A 27,001-nucleotide genomic window follows, 5' to 3' on the forward strand; every position below is an offset into this window, starting at 1 on the left:
CAAACTAAGTTATAATTATGAAAACAAAAGTCAAAACTATGACAAACTAAGTTATAATTATGAAAACAAGTCAAAATTAATGACAAAAAGCCAAAATTATGACAAACTAAGTTATAATTATGAAAGGAAAAGTCAAAATTATGACAAACTAAGTTATAATTATGAGAAGAAAAGTCAAAATTATGACAAACTAAGTTATAATTATGAAAACAAAAGTCAAAACTATGACAAACTAAGTTATAATTATGAAAACAAGTCAAAATTAATGACAAAAAGCCAAAATTATGACAAACTAAGTTATAATTATGAAAGGAAAAGTCAAAATTATGACAAACTAAGTTATAATTATGAGAAGAAAAGTCAAAATTATGACAAACTAAGTTATAATTATGAAAACAAAAGTCAAAACTATGACAAACTAAGTTATAATTATGAAAACAAGTCAAAATTAACGACAAAAAGCCAAAATTATGACAAACTAAGTTATAATTATGAAAGGAAAAGTCAAAATTATGACAAACTAAGTTATAATTATGAAAAGAAAAGTCAAAATTATGACAAACTAAGTTATAATTATGAGAAGAAAAGTCAAAATTATGACAAACTAAGTTATAATTATCAAAACAAAAGTCAAAATTATAATTATAACAGTTTGTCATGAGAAGAAAAGTCAAAATTATGACAAACTAAGTTATAATTATGAAAACAAAAGTCAAAATTATAATTATAACAGTTTGTCATGAGAAGAAAAGTCAAAATTATGACAAACTAAGTTATAATTATGAAAACAAGTCAAAATTAACGACAAAAAGCCAAAATTATGACAAACTAAGTTATAATTATGAAAGGAAAAGTCAAAATTATGACAAACTAAGTTATAATTATGAAAGGAAAAGTCAAAATTATGACAAACTAAGTTATAATTATGAAAGAAAAAGTCAAAATTATGACAAACTAAGTTATAATTATGAAAAGAAAAGTCAAAATTATGACAAACTAAGTTATAATTATGAGAAGAAAAGTCAAAATTATGACAAACTAAGTTATAATTATGAAAACAAAAGTCAAAATTATAATTATAACACTTTGTCATGAGAAGAAAAGTCAAAATTTTGACAAACTAAGTTATAATTATGAAAACAAGTCAAAATTAACGACAAAAAGCCAAAATTCTGACAAATTAAGTTATAATTATGAAAAGAAGTCAAAATTATGACAAACTAAGTCATGAAATTAAAAGTCTAAATTGACAAAAAGTCTAAATTATAACAAGCCAATTATAACATAGAAAGTACATAAAAATGACAGAGAAAATCATAATTGTGACTTTTTAACTCAAAGACTTAATGTGTCATTATAATTAAGATTTTCCAAAGCATGACTTGTTCTGATGTTACAGAAACGGGCTTGTCTGATCTGAGTTCAGTTAAACACACAGATCTGATCTCTGTCACACACACCTTTACAAACTTCACACCACACTTCGAGACATTTAGGTGTGAGAGATTAAAGTGCATGTGAACAGACTGAGCTCATCATGCTGAAACACATCATGTGTGGTTGCATCATCTGGTTCACAGATCTGCTGTTTAACCTGATGTCTACCTTCAGTCTGAAGGTTCACAAATGATCTTGCTCAAAATGATGTCAAAGATGCTCAAAAAGTTGCATGTTGCGAAACTTCTGCAAAATCAAATCACGTCACACAAACTGCAGAGACACTTTTAAACATCAGTCCTTATTTTAAATCACAGAAACATGATCTGGAGACTAAACTGAAGCAGTGAAATCCAGTCCAGACATCATGCCACGTCTAACACGCGCTCGCGCGTCTCAATAACACACTGCATTAGAGGTGTGCATCGAGACATGACGTTTTTAATGCATGCTCTCTCATGCATGCATACTGATTAATATCTCTGGCTATATCGACGCGAACAGGAGCTTTAACAGCGATCTGTATGAACGCATCACGCGCCCTGAGCAGCAGCTCCTCGCGTTATTCTGCGTTATAACACGCGCGTGTGTGTCTAAACTCACCCTGATTAGTTGTCTTAACGTCAGCGTTAACATGGTAAAGCGTCTCAACTTCTTCAGTTCCAGCAGGTTTTTGCGTCCACACGCTTTGCGACCGTCGCCTAAATGACAGCAGCTTATTGACGATCCGCGCGAGTGCTCATGGGAAATGTAGTCCTGTAATAGAAGGAAGCGCCGCGCACTTGCGCAGTCGGCTGTGCTGGCCTACAAATTGACGTCATGACTAAAGGACGTTCCGATTTCAGCACAGTTATAACTTAAAGTTCAGGGGCAGATTTTATCTATTCAACATTAAGATTTTACTTCACCACACCCAGTTTAGTCTTAATTAAAGGGATAGTTCACCCAAAAATGAAAATTCTGTCATCATTTGCTCACCTTCATGTTGTTCCAAACCTGTATAAATTTCTTTGCTCTTTAGATATTTGGAAGAATGTTTGTAACCAAGCAGATCTTTAACATCTCTTTAACATAAAAAAGAAGAGATCATAATGATGAAATATGACACACTATTTCATATCATTATCAATTTATATTTATAAATTAAATGATTAAAATAAAATGCAATATATAATGCATATACACATAATATACACTTACCATCTCTCAAATAATTAAAGGGTTAGTAATGTAATTTATTACTCACCCTCATGCCGTTCCACACCCATAAGACCATCTTCAGAACACAAATTAAGATATTTTTGATGAAATCCGATGGCTCAGTGAGGCCTGAGCAATGACATTTCCTCTCTCAAGATCCATTAATGTACTAAAAACATATTTAAATCAGTTCATGTGAGTACAGTGGTTCAATATTAATATTATAAAGCCACGAGAATATTTTTGGTGCACCAAAAAAACTAAATAACGACTTATATAGTGATGGCCGATTTCAAAACACTGCTTCAGGAAGCTTCGGAGCGTTATGAATCTTTTGTGTCAAACCGCCGAACTGCTGAAATCACGTGACTTTGATCGGCCATCACTATATAAGTCATTATTTAGTTTTTTTGGTGCACCAAAAATATTCTCGTGGCTTTATAATATTAATATTGAACCACTGTACTAACATGACCTGATTTAAATATGTTTTTAGTACATTAATGGATCTTGAGAATTTGAATGGCCTCACGGAGCCATCAGATTTCATCAAAAATATCTTAATTTGTGTTCTGAAGATGAACGAAGGTCTTATGGGTGTGGAACGACATGAGGGTGAGTAATTAATGACAACTAACCCTTGAAGTCAGCAATAATAAAGCGAGTTTTTGTCGTTTCTACGTAATCAGAGTTCAAGTCTCCCAATGACCCTAAGAAGACAAACTGATCATGTAAAGAAAGTGCACTATAATTTACCATAGTAAACTGACCTTACAAACGAAGCATCATCTTTGCAGTCTTGAACATTGAATATATCAATCATTTCATTCAGTGTTTGTGAATAACGGCAGGTCAGGCAGGTTGGATTTCATCATTTATTTGTGATACATTATTTACACACTTTTTTCCCCATGTATACTTTACACATGATCAAGCAATACTTTATTCACAGAAGCTCGAGTTCCTCTTCAGCCTCTCGATCACAGACTAATCGGTGGTCCAAAAATAAAGAGCGACGGCTCAGTTTTTTGGTGCTGTACTTCAAAAACATGATAGGGAAAGTAAAGGATAATTAAATGGGATAAAAAAGATGTCATTCTATCTGAGTCAGCATCTTGCATTTTGTCTTTGCGTCTCTTCAAGCTTTATTCAGAGTAAATAGATATGCTATGTCTTTAATTTCATAATACATAAAGGTAATTCATATTGGGGTGAATAACATTCTGTTAAATACATTCATTTGGATTCATTTATCATCTTCTCGCGGTCCATGTTGCTCAATGTTTTGAACATTAAACCCTGTTTTTCACCAATAACACATAAACTCTTTGTCCGGTTAAAGCTTTGGAGCTTCTGCTGATGATCTGATCATGAAGCTGAAACTTAAAGGTTTTGCTGTATTTAACATCAAAATATTGTAATTTATACCTCAAAATCATTTCTGGACAACATCAGGATGGCCTCTTGAAGTCGACATGAGATTGAAACAAATTCACATTCCTTCAGTTATAGTGAACGATTCATCATTCTAAAGAAAATAAAAGTTTGTCTTCATGATCTTTCATCACCTTCCTTCATCTTGACTGACATCAGGAATCAATATTTCTCCAGACTCTATATTTTCATCATCATCCAATCAGTTCTTCAAATCACACTCCTGAAGTCCACTGGGATGTTGACTTTAACTACCTGGCCTCATTTATAACCAGTTGAGTTGGTCAAAACCCTGACCGGACTGTAGATCGCAACAGGTTTGTCATTTGAAACCAATGAAAAGTAGCTGGTTTTTGTCTTGGCATCAAACACCTGATGTTCTTCTACACTGCAAAAAAAAATGATGTTCTTCCTCAGTATTTTTGTCTTGTTTTCCAGGACAAATATCTAAACAAGGTCAAGTATCCAAATGTCAAAAAAAAAAAAAAAAAGTTGTTCGCAGTCAATGTAACTAATGAAATGTAACTTCTTTTTATTTCAAAGTAATATATTTTTATTCATTAATATTTTTTCTGTTGTATTTTGAGATAATTTCATGGCTAATTAATATTTATGCAACAATTATGATAAATTTTTTCCATTGAAAATAACACACTTTTTTTAAAATTACTTTTCAGTTAATGCAGTATTTCATGTTAAAATAGAGACAATGGACGCGACACGAGTGTTTTTTGCTAGTTTCAGCCCGACGCAGTTATCATTTTCATGTCCTGCGCCATAATGTTTAAATAGCAAATGTATTTGCGCCCATCTGTTCACCCATGACTTTGACTTTATATGTAACAAAATATGTTTTTGTGTTCAGGTTTGGCTTGCAGTCATATAGGCAACATAAAATTAAATTAAATTTATTTTGGGACAAGTCTTTTAATGGTGAGACTTTTGTGTTTGTAATCAGGCTCTCAAAAATTATATAAAAATTTGGATTTTTGCCAAAATATCGTATATCGGCTTTCAAATGTAACGAATTATCGGTTATCGGCTAAAATTCTCATATCTGTAACAATATTTCAAAATTGAGCCAGAAGACTGAATTAAGAGGTGAAATCAGGTTGATTAAGCTCTGATAAAGCATTCCTGTACATTTTTTGTTGAATTTTGATGTTATATGTAACAAAATGTCTTTTTGTGTTCAGGTTTGACTTGCAAAAACTGACACTTCAAATCAACATTTCAAACAAAAAAGTCTAAACCTTGACAAAAAGTAGTCTTTTAAGAATGACTAAATGTATATTTAAATCCACAACTTAATGTTTCCTGTAGCTCAGTGGTTAGAGCATGGCACTAGCAATGCCAAGGTCATGGGTTCGATCCCAGGGATTGCACATACTCAGATACACATGCAATGTAAGTCGCTTTGGATAAAAGTGTCTGCCAAATGCGTAAATAAGTATTTATGTCTAAAAAAACCCAGAGAATTTATAAGTCTTTTTATATAGAGCTATACAGGCATCTAGTGGTTACACTACAGCATTACAGATGTTTTTCTTTTTTTATTCCCACCAGATGGCACTAATCTGCCTTAGTGTGTTAGTGCTGGTCTGAAAACGAGGTGTGCTCAGGTGCATTGTTGGCGTGTTGCTATTTTGATGAACTGAAAACATCTGCGGCATTGACCAACTGAAAACTGCTCTAAAGGTGCAGTATTTTGTTGTTATTATAGTAATATGCATCTATAGGTGGGTGCACAACGTGCGCAGCAGCACACAAACATGCCAAATATAAAAAATAAAAGGATTACAATGTAAAATATTATTATTGTGTACATAAAGATAAAAATGCTTTGGTGGAATCCGGCTTTTCCCGTAGATGGTCTGCTTGTGCGCTTTAACCTCGGGCACGAACAGATCCGTTTCCTCGCTAGAGAAGCGTTAGTTTTTCCACTTGCAAAGTATGCCATGGTGCGAGCGCCACTGGCTTTTAAAGGGAATGGGAGATGAGACTCTGATTGGTTTATTGCATGTTACGCCCAAAACACACCCATGACTCATTAAAAGACTAGGGACAACCCTTTTAGACCATGTGCCAAGCGAGACAACCATTTTTAAGTCATTAAACTAGCAAAAGTGGATTCAGACACGTCCTAAGTGCACTTGCGGCGTGCGCTTCAGAGCTTAGTTTGTTAAAATAGAGCCCAATGCCTTTAAAATTCAATTTTTGAAGGGAGATAAGTGCCATCTGGTGGGAATAAAAAAAGAAAAACATCTGTAATGCTGTAGTGTAACCACTAGATGCCTGTATAGCACTGTATAAAAAACTTATAAATTGTCTCATAAATACTTATTTTAATTAAGTTGTGGATTTAGATATACATTTAGACATTCTCAAAGACTACTTTTTGTCAAGGTTTAGACTTTTTTGTTTGAAATGTTGATTTGAAGTGTCAGTTTTTGCAAGATAGACCTGAACATATTTTGTTACATATAACATCAAAATTCAACAGGAATGCTTTATCAGAGCTTAATCAACCTGATTTCACCTCTTAATTCAGTCTTCTGGCTCAATTTTGATATATTGTTACAGAATTTTAGCCGATACGACAACCGATAATTCTATACATTTGAAAGCCGATATCCGATATTTTTGGCTAAAACCAAATTTTTATATAATTTTTGAGAGCCTGATTACAAAAACAAAAGTCTTATCATTAAAAGACTAAATTGCACTATATATTTTACTTTAATAAAATTTACTTGAATAAATTTACTTTAATTTTATGTATCCTATATGACTGTATTTTCCTTTCTGAAGTGATTTCAATCGTATTTCAAGCAATTCATAACCATCATGGTGAACAGTGATGCATCTCAACTGAAAGAAAGAATCCATTATTTATCGGCTTTAATATATCGGCTACATTTTCTTATCTGGCCGATAACGCTAACAATAAAAAACGAACATATATATCGGCCGATATGGTGGCTGATATACCGGGGATCCCTAAAAAAAATGAGTATGAGTGTCTGTTTTGTACTCTCGATGGTTTAGAGTGTATCCTCTTCCTTGCTGTCCATTTGTACACAATAAAAATTCTCTGTATTTTGATACTTTTGCCTATTTCCCATTCATTTACTATGGCGGTCATTTTTGACCGCGAACAACACAAGTGTGACTATTTTTACGACCATTAAGCTTTTTCTTTTTTTTTCTTTTTTGTGGTCACATAGCGACTGCCATAAAAGTGACAGAGTTTGGTACAATTCCGATGAAGTAGCGATTTTTAAAAATTAAAAACTTATTTGTGTGTAAAATGAGCGAACAACAGCAGAGGGTTAATAATATCAATATGTTTCTTGATTTATAGATATTTGTGCTGGAAAACAAGACAGAAACACTGAGGAAGAACATCATTTCGATCTCCTTGTGAAATACAGAAGCGGGATCGGTAGAAAAACAACTCGTTCCCTGTTGGTCTAACAGTCGACAGACAGAAACGGACGAAAGCAATAAACCAATATCAAGAGCTGAACGGATTAGGGTTGTTCGTTCTATATACAAAGAAAACTTAGATCCAAAAAAATCAACATCGAGTCCCGGAAAACACAAACACTTCAGCACATCCGCTTCATCCGAGGTAAGGATGTTCGCTCTGAAAGTTGTAGTCCGGACAGACCTTCTGCACCAGCTTGTAATCGATGCTGAAGAAGGAGATGAAGATGCAGATGACCTTGAAGGGTTTGGCGCAGAGCCAGGACGAGTGCGACTGGGTGTTCTCGGTGAAGCAGGTCTGCGACGGGTCGTACAGGCAGGGTTTGGGCTTCTTGGAGCGGTCCGTCTTCTCGTACTCCACGCGACAGTTGAAGGTTTTGATGTCTTTGGGGTCGATGGTGGACTGCTGCGGCGGGTGGAACTGGATCTCCGGGTGGAGCGGGTTCTGCTGCTGGAGAACCTCGAACTCCACCACCTTGGTCGGAGGAACGATGCTGACCGACACGTTCCCGAGACTGGAGGAGTTGTGGCGGAAGTAGACGGTGAACGTCCCGTTGACGTGGTCCACGATCTTGCCGGTCACCAGCAGGCTGAACTTGAGCGTCTTGACGTTGAAGTAGAAGTCGCCCCAGCCGAAGATCTTTTTAGTCTTCATGGAGGTTTTGAGGGAAGGTTTGCGCTTGGGTCGGTAGCCTGTTTGGTCCAGGAGCTGCGACTGGTTTCGGACCCATTCGTACGGGTTCTGGAAGCTGTAGGTGGGCGGTTTGGGTTTGACGGGCGTGTGGTCCATTGTGGAGAATATCCTGGAGGTTTGGTACGGAGGTTTGACTCCTCCTGCTCCGTGCGGGAGGCTCTTGAAGACTGTGCCGGACGGTCCCTGCTCCAGGTAATCCAGAGATTTGCCCACCTGTTTCTCCAAGCCGTGCACCTGAGGACACACACACACACACACACACACACACACGGGGATGTTAGCTTGTGACAGAACTGTGATAAACATTTGAGTCTTTGATTAGGACTAATTCAACTCATTTTTAGGTAAATAAATAAATGTTTAAATATGATAATTATATTTAAACTTTTCAATATTTATATATAATAAAAATTTAAAAATAACAAACAAACATTTGACTTTGAATAAGAAATATGATATGACTGTGATTAATAATTCAGCTTCATTTGATTTTTAGTTAAATAATTAAACATTTAAATATGATTTTTAAATATTTGAAAAAAAAATACAAATAAAAATGTCATATATTTCAACACTTCAATATTTAAATATAATAATTAAATATTTATATAATTAAATATTTAAATAATTAAACAAACATATGACTTTGAATAGGAAATATGATATGTCTGTAATTAAAAATAAAATAAATATGAATTTAAATATATATATAATATTTAAATATTCAAATAAAAGAATATTAAAATATACAATTATATTTAAACATTATAAAAAATATTTTATTAATGTTTTTAAACATTCCCCCATCTTTAATTAGGTCTGATTCAGCCTTATTTTATTTTTAGGTAAATAAATAAACATGTACATATCTAAATATAATAATACATTTTTAAATCATATTTATACATTACAATAATATTTCATCATTATTTAAATATAATTAAATATTTTAAACTTTTCAATTATTAAAATGTTATTTATTAGTATTATATTTAAACATTTCAATATAATTATTAAATATTTAAAAAATATTTTTAACAAACAAACATTTGACTGAAAAATATGATAAAATGATCAATGCAAATTAAGAGTAATTGAGCTTCAATTGATATTTAATCAAATAAAAACAATATATATATATAGATATTTTTTTAATATTTTTGATATAATTTTACTAGTGGCTGCAGGACACTGTAGTTCATTTCTGTAAGTGAGGATAGCAAAATAAACTGTGACATATTATACCCAAAAATGCTTCATACAGTGGACTACCAGTAAAATTGATAAAAATTTGGAACCAAAAATTATTCAGACACCTTGACCTGACCATGTTTAGCTAGTGTTATCTGACATAATTAAGATTATTTTTTCCTGGCACAGTTTAACTCTGAGATCTTGTCATATTTTATTACCATTTTTTTAAACTATAGTGAATAAACTGAATTAATGAATGAAGGTGTCTGAATAAATTTCGGTTTGAATATATATATATATATATATATATATATATATATATATATATATATATATATATATATATATATATATATATATATATATATATATATATATATATATATATAGTATGAAAATATTATGAAAATAAATAAGTGATTGATTCTGGCTACAGTCCTGATGGATTCTCTATTAATTGCTGAAACACTGAAAACACAATTATATTTTGCACATGTACTTTTAGAGTGAGGCAATGATTATCAATGACTCAATAAAAGCACATTTCAGTGCAATCAGAGCGAACACAGGACAGATCGATGACACGTCACATGACACGTCACATGACAGCAGGATCTAGAACGCAGCGCTGGAAGGTTCTAGAGCGTCTCTCAGTTTCATTAATGATACGCTGATGTCTGTCTGGAGGCTCTCGCCGCTCGCCGGGACATTTCTATTTTTACAGTTCTTTAATGATGTTGTCTCTGCTCTATTTACAAAGCAAAGTGAGCGTCTCGTGTCGAGGGATGTAGACGTGTTCACATGTTCCTTTAATCCAGAGACTGTGTGAACATTAATAAAGACAGACTGACTGGAACTGAAGATGATTCTGATGTTATTAAAGTATCTGATGTTATTCTGTTCTCATTTATACACACACACACACACACACACACACACACACACACACACACACACACACACACACACACACACACACACACACACACACACACACACACACACACACACACACACACACATGTTTGTTTTTGTGAATTGTGGGGACTTTCCATAGACTTCAATGCATTTTACACTGAACAAACTGTACATTCTATCCCCCTACCCTGCCCCTACCCCTAAACCTAACCCTCACAGGAAACTGTGCAAACTTTTACTTTTTCACAAAAACTCATTCTATATGATTTATAAACCCATTTACATTGTGGGGACCGCTGGCTGGTCCCCACGATGTAGGTGAACTCAGGTTTATATTACATCATGGGGACATTTGGTCCCCACAATGTAATATAAACAAAAGCACACACACACTCACTCACACACACACACACACACACTCACACACACACACACACACACACACACACACACACACACACACACACACACACACACACACACACACACACACACACACACACACACACACACTCAGGCAATTTACAAGTATGGTAAGATAAAATGGTAAAACTAGTTTTTTTGATTGATATTTTTTATCTTTACACATGGTTGATGTATTTATTTTCTTTCGTACTGTGCAATACTGTATTCACCAACACAAATACTTACAGTAAAAAAATAAAAAATAAAAATCAGTCAACCATGAATTTTTCAACATCTCTCTTGACTTGTACAGAAATGTACAGCAGCTTAAGAAGAGCTTTAGGTTTTGAATAAATGTGTGTATATGATAGATTATTATGGCAAATGTTTTTGCAAAGTAAGACAAATGTTTGTTTTTGAGATGTGTTTGTGATATTTTGAATGCAGCGTTTCATTTTTGCAAGAGATTGTTTGTGCAATGCTTGGATTTGTGTGCAAAGTTTTGAAAATGTGTGCAAGCAGTTGAAAAAAGCCGTATCGTGATTTCAGTTTTATTCCGATGAATCGTGCAGCTCATCATCCAGATATATCAGCGCATGAACTCTGAATAAACATCCCATCACGCACCACTTCACTCCTGTCTTCATTACGGGTCACGGGCTTCATCTTATGTCCATCCGGATGAGCTCCGGAGACACAAACGTCCATACCTGTGCTCATCAATCTCCAGCAGCTGAACTCAAACTCGTGTCTCCGCTCGCTGCAACATTCATCAGTGCGGCCGCTAATGTATTCAATCAGTAAATTAATTTTGCCGCGCGTGTTTACGGGATCGAAGCGATCAGAGCGATTGATTAAAGCGGAATAAGTGAGGGAATATTGATCACTGCCAGCAGAGATTAAAAAAGAGCTGATGACGGATGCGTATCGAGCGGATAATGACTGGAAGTGCATTTGAACAGTCGTTTCTCTCTCGGATGCAGGAACTGCAACTCTCATCGCAGCTGGACTGATCTCAGCAAACGAAACTTGACCGATGGACACGGAAAATCAGGGTAACGTACCGACTGACAGGGCGATAACCGCGGTAAACCAATGAGAGGACTTCAACTAACTAGTTAATGTGGTATTTTACTGTAAAAAACAGTAAAAAGTGTTCAAAAAATACTGTAAAAAGTGGTTCAAAACAGGGTTGCCAGAACAAAAAAATCCACCCAATTGCTACTCAAAACTATTCCAATCGCGTTTCAGGAGGGTTCCCCAGTAAAAATCATGTTCTGGGGAGTAAAATCTGCTTTTTGGTGGGGTTACCCTGGTAAAAATCTTGTTATGTGGGATCGCTTCAACCCGCGGGCATGAAAAACAATCCGCAGCACTCGCAGACTTTGGCAACACTGGCTCCAAATCAAATTAATGGTGGGTGAAAAGTTTTATTATTATTTCACAATAACAGAATATTTCACAATACTACTAAATATTTTCATCATTAACTAAAAAAAATAATTAAATAAATAAATATGTAATAATACAAAAATGTGAAATAAAAAATGTTATATTTTAAATAATATTTTAGTAATGACTTTTTTTTTTTTGGCTAATTAAGCGCATTAAATATATAAACAAACAAACAAAAGTTTCTTGATTTAATTTGATTCAAATTATTGTTTAATTTAAACCGGATGGAAACAAACCAAACGTTCTGATTATTTATAAAACTGAATGACAAATCCAAAACAAAAGACTCAAAACTGTATAACATTATGAATAAAAAAATGTAAAATTACAAGTTCAAAAATTTGAGGTCTTTTATTCATCAAGGATGCATTAAATTGATCAAAAGTGACAGTAAAGACATTTATAATGTTACAAAAGATTTTATTTCAAATAAATGCTGTTCTTTTGAACTTTATATTCATCAAAGAATCTTGAAAAATAAAATGTATCACAGTTTCCATAGAAATATGACTGTTTTCAATTAAATCATTTTTTTGCATTAAATTGATCAAAAGTGACATTAAAGACATTTATAATGTTACAAATTTCAAATAAATGCTGTTCTTTTGAACTTTATATTCATCAAAGAATTTATAAAAATAAAATGTATCACCAAAAAACACTGATAATAATCATAAATGTTTCTTGAGCAGCAAATCATCATATCAGAATGATTTCTGAAGGATCATGTGACACTGAAGACTGGAGTAATGATGCTGAAAATTCAGCTTTGATCACAGGAATAAATTACACTTTACTATATATTCACATAGAAACCAACTGATTTAAATAGTAAAAATATTTCACAATTTTTACTGTATTTTTGATAACATAAATGCAGCCTTGGTGAACAGAAGAAACTCTTTCAAAAATCTTACCGACCCCAAACTTTTGGATGCTAGTGTAAATCGCTCATTACAAATCAATGACAGTTATGAGAATCTCTACTGTCCATTGCAGCCCAGATCAGCGGTCAGACAAATGAATGCAAGGACATCCACACGCCTCGCTGTATCAGCACCGTCTCCATCTGTTACGCCGTCACCCTCTCTGACCCTTGACCTCTGCTCACGGTCACTTCAGCACCAGACTCATGTATCGGTACAGGAGCATCGACCGACCCAAATGCTGGATCAATGATGATTTCACAACACGGATCATTGATTTCACCGCCGTCACAGAAATGGCAAGTTTGAGCCGCACAAGATTAAATATGAGCTTTTAAACGCGACGCGTGACTGAATGAGAGGAAACTTCAGCTCACATCTGGGTCTTAAAGGGACAGTGTATCAGTTCACAACAAGAGAGTTCCTTTAAAGTCACCATGAAATCAAAACTGACTTTTTTAAATGGAAAATTGCAGTGTTTATTCTAAATGATTTATCTGTGCACATCATTATTGTTTTAAATTAAGAATATCTTCTCCCTGTTTCAGCATCTCTCTGCGGGGCAACCTGTCACTCACATGAGATCCACCAATAGCAAAAACCACAACCATCCAATCAATTCCCACAAACAAAATCAAGCCCCGCCCTACATTTGTTCTTGTTTGTGAAGCGTTTCACTCAGATATTTGCCAAAATAGACAAGAAAAAACAAGTGCAACTTCAGTTTCACGTTAACTAATGGGACATTTTTGCAAAATTCTGTTGATTCAAACTTTAGTTTTGAAGATTTTCAGCAAATAACAACAAACTGTGCATCTGTTTCTCACTAGAAGCTTCATATGAGAAATATAATGAACGAATCATACAGACGACTGTTATTGATGATATTTGTCATAATAACTCCATTATGAAGAACATCTGTTCTGTTTTATGTGAGAGAAAAGTCATTTTTTGGGGTGAATTAATGCTTTAACACTTTTAAAATACAGAAATAGAGTTTGATAAGTAACTATTTCAACACTGATAAAAATAATGTTTCTACAGAATATTAGAATGATTTCTGAAGGATCATGTGACACTGAAGACTGGAGTAATGATGCTGAAAATTCAGCTTTGATCACAGGAATAAATTACACTTTACTATATATTCACATACAAAACAGTAATTTTAAATTATAATAATATTTCACAATTTTTACTGTATTTTTGATCAATTAAATGCAGCATATTAGAATGATTTCTGAAGGATCATGTGACACTGAAGACTGGAGTAATGATGCTGAAAATTCAGCTTTGATCACAGGAATAAATTATATTTTACTATATATTCACATAGAAAACAGATGATTTAAATTGTAAAAATATTTCACTATTTTTACTGTATTTTCAATCAAATAACTGCAGATTTGGTGAGCAGAAAAATCATAATTATTCCAAACTTTTGGCCGTTAGTATAATTGTTTTAGCTCCTCTTCACACTACAGCTCATGAGACGCATGCGGTGGATTCAGTCATAATGAGGTCGATGGCGCTCCTGCCCTTCATGTAACGCCAGCTCAGCACAGATCCTCATCCCAGGACGGCTTCACAGCTGTTCCTCCTGCAGAAGATCCTGTCACTTCATGATGAAACTACAACTCTGGACCAGAATAAAGAAATAAGAGCAGGACGTTCAGTTCTTCCCACACTGTTCACTGTCAGCATTATTGCCGGCCAGCGATTCACATGCCAGCAAAGCATTCGGACTGAGTGTCGAGTCAGAAAGAAAAAGTTCCATAAAACACTGTTTTACTGGAGCTGCACCTAAAAATGTCTTCATGTTGGGCTCAAAATGACCACCAAACTGACAACTGAGATGATAACAGTCCAGAAACCTGCTGTCAGGAACATACTTCACCCTGAACTCAGGGAGAGGAACAAGAAGATTTGATAACACTGTACAATTAGATCTTATTACATAATGCATTATATTATAATGCAACAATGAGCAATACGTTTGTTACAGACAGAAACGATAGTAAAATACATTCATCGTTCTTTGTTAGTTCAGTCCACTCAATAATATTAACTGGCACAACGTTTAAAAATGTATTAGTAACTTTTAAGATCAACATTAATGCAGTATAAGTATTTTCAATTGTTAGTTCATGTTAACAAACAAAACATTTTTGTAAACTGTTACTGACATTTTCAGTATGTTAAATGTTCAATTTTAACATTACAATTAAACACAATTATACAGAAACTTGTTTCCACCACTAAATAAAAAAGGCAATTCCGACTTTTCATCACACAATTCTGATTTTATATCTCGCAATTCCGACTTTATATCTCGCAATTCTGACTTTATATCTCGCAATTCCGACTTTATATCTCACAATTCCGACTTTATAACTCGCAATTCCGACTTTATATCTCACAATTCCGACTTTATAACTCGCAATTCCGACTTTATATCTCACAATTCCGACTTTATAACTCGCAATTCCGACTTTATATCTCACAATTCCGACTTTAAATCTCACAATTCCGACTTTATATCTCGCAATTCTGACTTTATATCTCGCAATTCTGACTTTAAATCTCGCAATTCCGACTTTATAACTCGCAATTCCGACTTTAAATCTCACAATTCCGACTTTAAATCTCGCAATTCTGACTTTAAATCTCGCAATTCTGACTTTAAATCTCGCAATTCCGACTTTATAACTCGCAATTCCGACTTTAAATCTCACAATTCCGACTTTAAATCTCGCAATTCTGACTTTAAATCTCGCAATTCTGACTTTAAATCTCGCAATTCTGACTTTAAATCTCGCAATTCCGACTTTATAACTCACAATTCCGACTTTAAATCTCACAATTCCGACTTTAAATCTCGCAATTCTGACTTTAAATCTCGCAATTCTGACTTTAAATCTCGCAATTCCGACTTTATAACTCGCAATTCCGACTTTATATCTCACAATTCCGACTTTAAATCTCCCAATTCCGACTTTATATCTCGCAATTCTGACTTTAAATCTCGCAATTCTGACTTTATATCTTGCAATTCTGACTTTAAATCTCGCAATTCCGACTTTATATCACTGAATAATAAAAATGAATTATCACAGTAATGAGAATCATTATTGACCATAACAAAACAAAAAACAAAAAAAAAACAAATGTGAAGAATTCTCAAGTAATGAGAATTTGGGTAAAAAAAAAAAATCATAATCATGCAAAAATGGGCTTCATTCTCTTTCTACAAAATTATTATTATTATTATTATTATTTAATTTAGATCTTTGGGCAGAAATGTGAGCAGGACCTGCCGTTGTTAGATCTACCCATTTATGCATGATATTAAAAAAACAGAGATTTCACACACGGCGCTTTTTCAGGGACAGATAACACACGACACGGAGTTCATAACACACCGCAGATGAGCTGAAGGAAGTTGTTAGCAGCATTTCAATTTGAGTGATACATTTACAAGTCTGTAGACAGCAATATCAAATAGAAAGCTGCTGTCGATTACAACAGCTGGCACCAAAATAAAGCATTGGGCCAGATGGATATAACACTCCTGTGCTTTCCTCCTTCTTTATGCACCATCTCTCCTCCGAGGAGAAATAATAACCTGAAGATGGAGTAATCCAGGCAGACGAACTGTGTATACATATGTATATCTCAGGGAATTTAATATAAAGAAAATTTGATTACAGTGGCTTGAGATAGCGAGCGGTGGAGGGAAATGTCTTTATTGGTGCAGCGAGACGAGAAGGAGAGGCTGCTTTGGAGTTCGAGGCCCATTAATAATCGCTAACTTCATTTGAGACACTACCAGCAAAAAAGCATCTTAAGAAAGTCTTTATGAGGGGGCGGAAGTCGCAGCGGAGCCGGAAGCGAGGCGTCGAGGGAGTCAATCAACCCGTCGCAATTAAAATGCTCGTTTACAGACACCCAATCGATGACGGAGCGCCGGCTGATCCTCGTGTTTCATGTTTCTACTGTAACTTCTAACACTTGTTAGTGTCCAGCAGCGACTGACACGCTGCTCCTCCCCGAGGAATGATGGGAAGAGAAGTGCGTCCTCTCACCTCTTCCTTCAGCTAATTGGAGTTTTATTTCATGCAATCGATTCATTTCTATCTCAGATGCTGATATATTGATCATCTGTCAGCACAAACACTCTCCTCAGCTCACTGTATGCATAAATGTACATAAAGGTTTGGAATAACTCAGATATTTTTTATGCTTTTGGAATGATTATGATTTCTCACCAAGGCTGCGTTTATTTGATCACAAATACAGTAGAAATTGTGAAATATTTTTACTATTTAAAACTGTTGTTTACTATGTGAATATATAGTAAAATGTCATTTATTCTTGTGATAAAGCTGAATTTATTTAATTAAAATACAGTAAAAATCACAAAATATTTTTACAATGTAAATCAGTTGTTTTTTACGTGAATATATAGTAAAGTGTAATTTATTCCTGTGATCAAAGCTGAATTTTCAGCATCATTACTCCAGTCTTCAGTGTCACATGATCCTTCAGAAATCATTCTGATATGATGATTTGATGCTCAAGAAACATTTATGATTATTATCAGTGTTGAAAACATTTTTCATTTTGATGATACATTTTATTTTTCAGGATTCTTTGATGAATAGAAAGTTCAAAAGAACAGCATTTATTTGAAATTTGTAACATTATAAATGTCTTTAATGTCACTTTTATCCACATTTTTCAATGGTGTATGACTGTTTCCCAAATAAAATATGAAGCAGCACAACTGTTTTCAACATTGAGCATCAAATCATCATATCAGAATGATTTCTGAAGGATCATGTGACACTGAAGACTGGAGTAATGATGCTGAAAATTCAGCTTTGATCACAGGAATAAATTACACTTTACTATATATTCACATAGAAAACAGCTGATTTACATTGTAAAAATATTTCACAATTTTTACTGTATTTTTAATCAAATAAATGCAGACCTGGTGAACAGAAGAGACTTAAATGTTAATTATTCCAAAACTTTTGACTGTCCTAGACAGCATTTAAGCATCACAGTTCTAACATCGAATGTTTCCTCTCAGTCACACTCACAGAGAAATAGTTTGAGAACTCTATATTCTGACAATAATCTTGTAAGAAACTTTTGCCTTCTTTTCCTTTAAAATGAAAATGACATTTAATTATGAGACGAGAAATACAGCCCAGAGGAAAAGAGATAAACCGCTGGGGAGAGAGAGAGAGAGAGGGAGAGAGAGAGGGATTATCATGGAGCGAGAGTGAGTGAGTTATAAAGTATCAGAGACGAGAGAAACGGAGCCGAGACTGATAACACGGCGGAAGAGAGAAATGAAACATGTAGGAAAAGAAAGTGAGAGACTGAATTGCCACAAAAGAAGAAGAAAATGATCTTATTAGTGAAAGTTGAAGGAATAGTTCAGCCAAGAATGAAGATTCTGTCATCATTTACTCACATAAAATGACCAAAAACATCATAAAATAGAATATCATGCAGTATATTTAGACATTTTGTTGTTTTTGTCATTTTTACTTTGTATATCATTTTTATTCCCCTTTTAGTTTTAGTGATAATAATGCATTTAATGATCAAATATAACTATATTATTTATTATTTCATCATTCTGAAATGCTCTATAGTGTTTTTGGAGTTTGACACTCACTGATTTCATTGAAGGAGTCGATCAGCGGCTGAAAACTGCAGTGTAAACGATGACGGCGTGTTCAGATGCGGGTCAGTCTCGCTGAGAGAGGAGAATATGAGACAGCGCGTGCGGTAAATGAGTTCAGGTGTAAAGCGCTTTCTGATTATTGACTCTGAAAGTGAAGAATCTCATTAAAACGAGTCGCGCTTATTGCAGCCCTTGTCATAACATGAGGATAAAGAGACAAACAACCCGAACACTTTAATCTCACTAACTGTGTAAAGACGGCACTGAGAAGATCCTTGTCAAAGCTGCTGCTCTTTACACCCTGAATAAACTCATTCAAGTTGATCAAATCAAGGGAGGAATGAACATTCATCTCCGAGTGAAACTGTGAAAGTCCATCAAGATGTTTCCTCCTTTCTCTAAGCTTTTGTTAATTGGTTTATTGAACCTTTAGTCAAGTCGTGGTTCATTTATAAAGCGTGATTAAAAACAACAGACATTGTACTAAAGTGTACAATAAAGAAAAATGCAGTAACTCCAAAATTAAACAACAGACACTAATATAAATCCTCAAACATCTTCAAGAGATACTGAAGAAATATTATACTTTACTGCCATTAAATTGAGCACAAAAGACAAGTTTTGCAACAAAAACATAAATAATTATGTCATGCATTCTGAATAATTATGCATTCGAATGGATTTTTGACAGCTAACAAAGCAGACTGTAGTTATACATAATGTTTTCCAGATCACTTTATAAAAATAAACATTGACAGTTTGAAGTGAGGATTATTCTATGATTCTAAAACTAGCTTTTTTTTTTTTTTTAAATTCTACTTCCTTTCATTTATATTGCACATATGCATCCTCAATTCAAATTCAGGCACTGACTAGGAATGCAAATATTAAAATAATAATAATGGCAAAATATATTACAATATGGAAGTATTTTCTGTAAATGTACAAGGAAGACATCGCCTGATATTTGGGTGCCAATATGATATGTATTGTATAAATTAAATATATATTAATCCTTATTAAAGTTACAAATGTTATTCAGTCAAGAGCAGTGAGTCTTTTGTTGTTTGATTAATGTTAAAACAAAGAGCAGCAGGTTTATTAGGCTGCTGTCACTTTAAGAGCTGCACGGATCCAATCTACTGATACACGTGTTTTCTTTCTCAACTGTTTATGTTCACTTAAAAGGGAAATATCATGAAAATCTGACTTTTTCCATGTTTAAGTGCTATAATCGGGTCCCAGGTGCATCTAATACCAGAGCAAGTGTGAAAAACAACAACCCAGTAACTTTGTTTTTCAAGCCTTTCTGTGCAAACATGTGAAAAAACGAGCTGCTCAGATTTCGCTCTTCTAACATTTGAAAACATTTGTTTTTGCAAGCGACAATGCTGTAGCAGTTCTAACGCCATGGCAAAAGTTCGAGCAAAGCATTGTTAGCTGCACAGACGATCACTGAACACTATTTAGAGTCTCGTATAACCTGCAAGTTTACCCTGGCAAGATCGATTGCTTAAAAAGAAGCATTTCTGTCCGAGTGATATTTTGGGAAAAAAACACTCATTCAATAGCAATCATAAACATTAGCCTGGTGTATATGGCTCTGTTTAGCATACAGGTACACTATGTATAGTGGGCGTCCATATGGTTTTTACTGAAAAGATTCGCCAGTTTCATTCTAAAAGTTGTAACTTCTTCCTGAGTCTCTCCATCAGTGTCGACTCCGGTTTGAACAATGTAAGGCTGAACACTTTCCTCATTTTGGCTGCGTGAGATTCTCCAGCTTTGTTGTTGTTGAGCTGCTAAAGCTCCGCCCTCTTCTGGAGCAGCAGCTCATTTGCATTTAAAGGGACACACACAAAAACGGCGTGTTTTTGTTCACACCCAAATAGGGGCAAATTTGACAAGCTATAATAAATGATCTGTGGGGGATTTTGAGCTGAAACTTCACACACACATTCTGGAGACACCAGAGACTACCTTGTGAAAGGAGCATTATAAGATTGAACAGACTATGTTTACTAGGATACATGGATTTTTTTAATGTAATTTTGTGTGAATATGTCCAAGAAGTGCAAGAAGACGTGAAAGAGAGCTCAATTCAGCATTCGCACGCTGTCTGAGAAGCAGCTTTCTGTGTGCGCGCTTCAGATTTGTGTGCACACACTAAACTTCTCACACTATTGAACAAAGTTATCTTTCACATCTTCTTGCGCTTAAATATTTAAACTTGCCAGGCTTAAAAACACGTGCAAATGATAAACTTTGGTGATGCAGCACTGGCCCAATCAGGCAAGAAACAGTTGCATCAAAACCGTCCTGAGCAACGTTTACACTGACCCCGGGCCATCGGTCAGTCCTGTCCTCTGCTGAAATAAAAGTGGTAATGTTCGTCCACCTCATCTATAAGCAAGGACTTAAATAAAGCAATTCAATATGAATTAATATCCATTCTGAAATAAAAAAAATTGATTTTAAAATCATACAAAAGAACAAATGCAATAGTAAAGTGAATTTTTTATACTCTCGAGCCCTACTACAAACCAGTATCCTTATGATTATGATAATAATTTCAAATGATGTTTTAACAAATACCAGACTGCAATATCAAGCAGCAAAACAGATCAGCTAAAATAACTGGATGTAGAAGCTGCTCTACTAATGTGTGAAAATAAAATACAGGATCACACACACACACACACACACACACACACACACACGTTTGTTTTTGTGAATTGTGGGGACATCCCATAGGCGTAATGGTTTTTATACTATACAAACCGTATTTTCTATCCCCCTACACCAACCCATCACAGGAAACTGTGCACACTTTTACTTTCTCACAAAAACTCATTCTGTGTGATTCATAAGCCTTTTGAAAAACGGGCACATGGAGTAATGTCCTCATAAGTCACCCTCTCCTTGTCATACCCATGTCATTATACACATTTGTGTCCTGATATGTCACAGTCACACACACACACACATTGCTTGACTTCACTTCATGAGACACAGGAGCCAAACCTTCAGCCCCATTATCTCATTAGAAGTGTGTGTGACAGCAGTTCAGATTAGTTTTGAAAGCATCAGACCTCTTGATCTCACTGTCTACCTGACCCACACCTGTTCAGCCTCGACCCTCACGCTGCACAGACCGCCACAGACCACCGCAGCGCCTCAACATGCTTGACTTTCACCGTTCTGGCCAAGGTCCACTATTTACAGACGTGCCGCTGATGTTCGAGGAGCAGGAGATCAAACACAGTTACTGTGAGGATCACAAATGAACTTCTCCATTAATAGCTTGACTAGATGCAAAACACACTCCGTCAGTGATGTAAATGTTCTTTCACCAGCGCTGAGTTGCACAACGTGACGCTCAAAGTTCAACTTTGACCCCGCTTGCAGTTGACCTTTCAACACAGTCAATGATTATTGAACAATCACATGGTGTGTGTCTCAGGACAGAATAAGAATTGAAGAAATGGATTAAAGATCGTTAATTTAGATTGGAATGACGACAATGAACACATCACAATATTCCTCATTTAAATAATTCATGTGCAGAATAAAGGGGCGGGGCCTGGTTGAGTTAGTTGAAACTGGCGGTTATGGTAAGGGGCGGGACATTTCCCAAACACCAATCACAACACACTGCTCCAGCCGACCAATCAGAGCACAGTGTGCTTTTCAGAAGGAGGGGCTTCATAGAGACAGGAAGTAAACAGAGCGTTACTGACAGACTGGGAAGAGAGGAGCCGCAACAATGGAGAATATGAGGAAAATAATCAACATTCAAGCAGGAAAACCTGCTCTAGTAGAGCCTAAATCAACATCAAGATTTTGAGAAAGTGCATAATATGCTCTTTAAATGCCCAGATGATGCACTTAATTAACTGAGGAATGTTGAATAGTGCTGTATATACAGTAAGTGCATCATGTCGTAAAATCACACTTTCACACGGAGGTCACAGCGGCACTAAAGCTCTGACTCGAGTTACGTGAAAGAGATTTCATGGATTCGCATATGAACCCAAGAAAGCTCATTTTATTGGTAGGATCAGATTTTTATCCAGAATACAGATTTGGTACAGCGTGACTCCTCTGCATGCAAACTGGGGGAAACTGAGCCGGAGGGCCGTAATTACCACAGCCTACAGGTGTGACATCATTCACGCTGGCTGTTGTCAGGGACGCCCAGGGTCTCATGGCATGATGGGTAACTGGATGAAAGCAATTCATTTTTATCTTGGCTCAGTCATGGCTAAAGAGATTATTTATTACTCATGAAGCATAAAGGGTCTGGAGGCTTTCTGTTGGGGGATATTGGAGAATTCATAAAAATACACAGAACAAACGTCAGCAAAACACTTCAAGACCTGCCGAAAATAATGGAGAAGTTTAGAACGATGCAGATCCAGGGAATATTAGATGTGCTTAGATCTGAAGAGCAGATCATCACACCCCGCAGGAGAAACATAAAGTACATTTTCACTTTAATATGCCAACTTAGTTTCTTTTAGAAAGCAATGAGACTGAATTGAGAGCATACAGAGACATTTCACTTGGAAAACAGACCCAGGAATCTCACATGTGTCTTCTTTAGAGTTTCAAAGAGTCTCAAACTTGCTTGGATTTGATACCTAGTCAATTAAAACTGAGAGATCTCAAAATGAGCGCACATTTTTCATCAAAACATCTGAGTTGCTGTATTCGTACTCTCTTACTAATTGACAGTTATTGACTCATTTGTGACTATTTTATTTCTCCTGAGGAATTTTAGATACATCTGAGACAACAGACAAAGGATGATACTTAAATGAAGCTCACAAAGAAGATCAGACCAAGAGGAAAGTAGAGGAAAGACTGACCTTTCAATGCTGCTGTATTGATTTCCTAAATGGCAAAGATTCCATAGGAAAGTTTACATGGTTCAATTCGATATACAGCAGATCTTAATTAGAGCATAGTGTTTGAGAAAAGAAATATATGTATCGACACTGTCAATAACCGTAAAGATTTAGAGGGAACAGAAATAACTAACCACAGCAATATCTCACTCACCATCTTGCTGTTTTAGACCCAAACCAACAATTCAATTAAAAAGAAGTTCATATTGAGTAACTTACATTTAAGACACAATATTCCCAGTTTGATTCGCCAACATAAACAAGTGTAAACAAAGCCGCAGGTGAAGATTCACCGGGGACTTCCAATTATAGCACTTAAACATGGAAAAAGTCAGATTTTCATGATACGTTCCCTTTAAGTGAACATAAACAGTTGAGAAAGAAAACACATGTGTATCTGTATATTAGACCCGTGCAGCTCTTAAAGTGACAGCAGCCTAATAAATCTTCTGCTGTCTGTGTTTTAGCCACATAAAGACTACTGAATAAACCAGTGTTTTTGGAGGAATGGGTTGAGTGAATGATACAAAGACTCACTCAACTCTTGTTCTGAAATGAATCAGTGTTTTTGATTGAATCAGTTGAGTGAATAATTCAATCCCTCACACATCCTTTGGTAGGCATGTTTGAGATGCATCAGCGCTGCTCAGCTCACCGATCGGTGTCTGGCATCAAAGTACCACAAGAGCGATTCAAAAGCATAAGGAGTAGTACGCTCTCCAAACGCTCTCGCAGTAATTTGATGTCATACGCCAATCGGTCAGTGTAGTGCCGATGCATCTCGAACAAGAATGTTTTGCTCCTGCATGAATCACAGATTCAAACAAATCAGATAAATTAATGATTCAATGAGTCACTCAAAAATACTACTGAATAAATCAGTGTTTTTGGAGGAATAGGTTAAGTAAATGATTCAATGACTCACTAGCTGTGTCTCATTTTGGATGAGCATCCTCCGGAGGTCACTTTGAAGACTGTATACGTCATCAAGGACATCTTATTTAAGACAAGTAACCATAATAAAATTGATTGGTATTCCTTGTGAGATGTAAAATACTGAATTTTTTTTATTACTTTGCAATCTAACAGATACTTTTTTTTAAATGAGAAAGACTCACAACTTGCGACCTCCGGAGGACGTAGCCTTCGAAATGAGCCGCAGCTATGCATCTTGTTTTATTTCCGAAATGAATCAATGTTTTTGATTGAATCAGTTGAGTGAGTAATTCAATCACTCACGCATGCCTTGTTTTGTTTCTGGATGAATCAGGGTTTTGAATGAGTCAGTTGAATGAATGATTCAATGACTCATTAATCTCTTGGCTGCATCTGAAATCTAAGACAGACTTTTTGCCTCGCTGCCTTATCAGGCAGTGACTTTGTAGGCAGTGTTTGTGCATGAAGGTACCTCATTAAACTATTTTGGACAGACTTCTGAGGCAACATAATGGTTTAATGATCTACAGCAAAATGGAGAGAGCTTTGGTGATAATTAAGTGAATTCTCACTAGAAATTACATCAGAAGTGGTAAATATTATACATCTATGCTGCCTTCAAAAATCGATCAGATGAAGGTATTTCAGGAGACAGGAAGTGAAGCTAACATTGGATTCCCTTCCTATCTTAGAGGAAGCATTTTTAAGATTTTGGACACAGCCCGTGTTTCCTTCCTGAATCAATCAATCAGAATCATTTGAATGAATGAATAAATTAATCAGTCACAAAGATGTCGCCATCTACTGGTGAATAACTATAACCTGGTGTATAAGTATACGATTAAGTCAAATGTCTTGGATGTCATATATTAGATTTCAAAATATCTTATTATAAACACTGATGCACAAACTTTCTTTATAATCAAAACATGAACAAAAATAAGCTATGGTTTAAAGGTGCCCTAGAATAAAAATTTGAATTTACCTCGTCATAGTTAAATAACAAGAGTTCAGTACCTGGAAAAGACATACATTGAGTTTCAAACCCCATTGCTTCCTCCTTCTTATGTAAATCTCATTTGTTTAAAAGTCTTCCGGAAAACACGCGGATCTCAACATAACACCACCGACTGTTATGTAACAGTCGGGATCATTAATATGTACAGTATGACCCCAATATTTGCATATATGCCAGCCCATGTTCAAGGCATTAGACAAGGAAAGGCAGTATTCACGTCTGGATCTGTGCACAGACAAGGTAAGCAAGCAAGAACAATAGTGAAAAATGGCAGATGGAGCAATAATAACTGACATGATCCATGATATCATGATATTTTTAGTGATATTTGTAAATTGTCTTTCTAAATGTTTCGTTAGCATGTTGCTAATGTACTGTTAAATGTGGTTAAAGTTACAATCGTTTCTTACTGTATTCATGGAGACAAGAGCCGTCGCTATTTTCATTTTTAATTGGGAGTCTGTATAATTCATAAACACAACTTCATTCTTTATAAATCTCTCCAACAGTGTAGCATTAGCCGTTAGCCACAGAGCATAGCCTCAAACTCACACAGAATCAAACGTAAACATCAAAATAAACACTATACTCACATAATTCGAAGCATGCATACAGCATGCATGACGAACATCTTGTAAAGATCCATTTGTGGGTTATATTAGCTGTGTGAACTTTGTAAATGCACTGTATTATAGTCGAGAGCTCGTGTGGCAGGGAGCAGGCGAATTAAAGGGGCGGCGCGCTGCCAAAATCAGTGTATAGTTAATGATGCCCCAAAATAGGCAGTTAAAAAAATTAATTTAAAAAAAATCTATGGGGTATTTTGAGCTGAAACTTCACAGACACATTCAGGAGACACCTTAGACTTATATTACATCTTGTGAAAAAGCATTCTTGGGCACCTTTAAAATGCTAAAACAGTAGATGATCAGAATCACATGCACACATTTATAAGAGAGGATTAAATGATTTTAAACTGAATCAATGGACTTTGCTAAATACAATATTAATTTATATATTACAGAAAATCTGGAAGTTATGTTTACCACTAAAGTACAATGAAGCAGTCTTGAGCTTTCTTCTGGAACTACAACAAGACTGAAATCATGTAGGCTGCGAGAACTTTGACAGTGATCTTAGAATAGCTTCAACTGGACCAATTGAGTTCTTAGCATATGAGCAGGTTTGGAACCTCAAAATTAGATTTAGGAGCTAATAAACAGTTGCACATATCGACAGAGTGAAGTGAGATAATATGATCTGTGTCTGATTTCCTGTTAA

General features: G+C 35.2%; 2 protein-coding genes across 2 annotated transcripts in view; both read right to left on the minus strand.

The window, feature by feature from the left end:
- The window catches only part of shmt2 (serine hydroxymethyltransferase 2 (mitochondrial)), a 28,808-nt gene extending 26,670 nt beyond the window's left edge, over positions 1–2,138 (minus strand). Inside the window, exon 1 of the mRNA XM_067373021.1 lies at positions 2,041–2,138. Coding sequence (XP_067229122.1) covers positions 2,041–2,073 — 33 coding nt within the window. The 5' untranslated portion in view covers positions 2,074–2,138. The remainder of the gene's footprint in view (positions 1–2,040) is intronic.
- A 5,558-nt stretch (positions 2,139–7,696) lies between these two features.
- LOC137011271 (neurexophilin-2) overlaps positions 7,697–27,001 on the minus strand; it is a 67,034-nt gene continuing 47,729 nt past the window's right edge. Inside the window, exon 2 of the mRNA XM_067373990.1 lies at positions 7,697–8,488. Coding sequence (XP_067230091.1) covers positions 7,697–8,488 — 792 coding nt within the window. The remainder of the gene's footprint in view (positions 8,489–27,001) is intronic.

Source organism: Chanodichthys erythropterus, chromosome 21 (assembly GCF_024489055.1).
Source record: "Chanodichthys erythropterus isolate Z2021 chromosome 21, ASM2448905v1, whole genome shotgun sequence".
NCBI lineage: Eukaryota > Metazoa > Chordata > Actinopteri > Cypriniformes > Xenocyprididae > Chanodichthys > Chanodichthys erythropterus.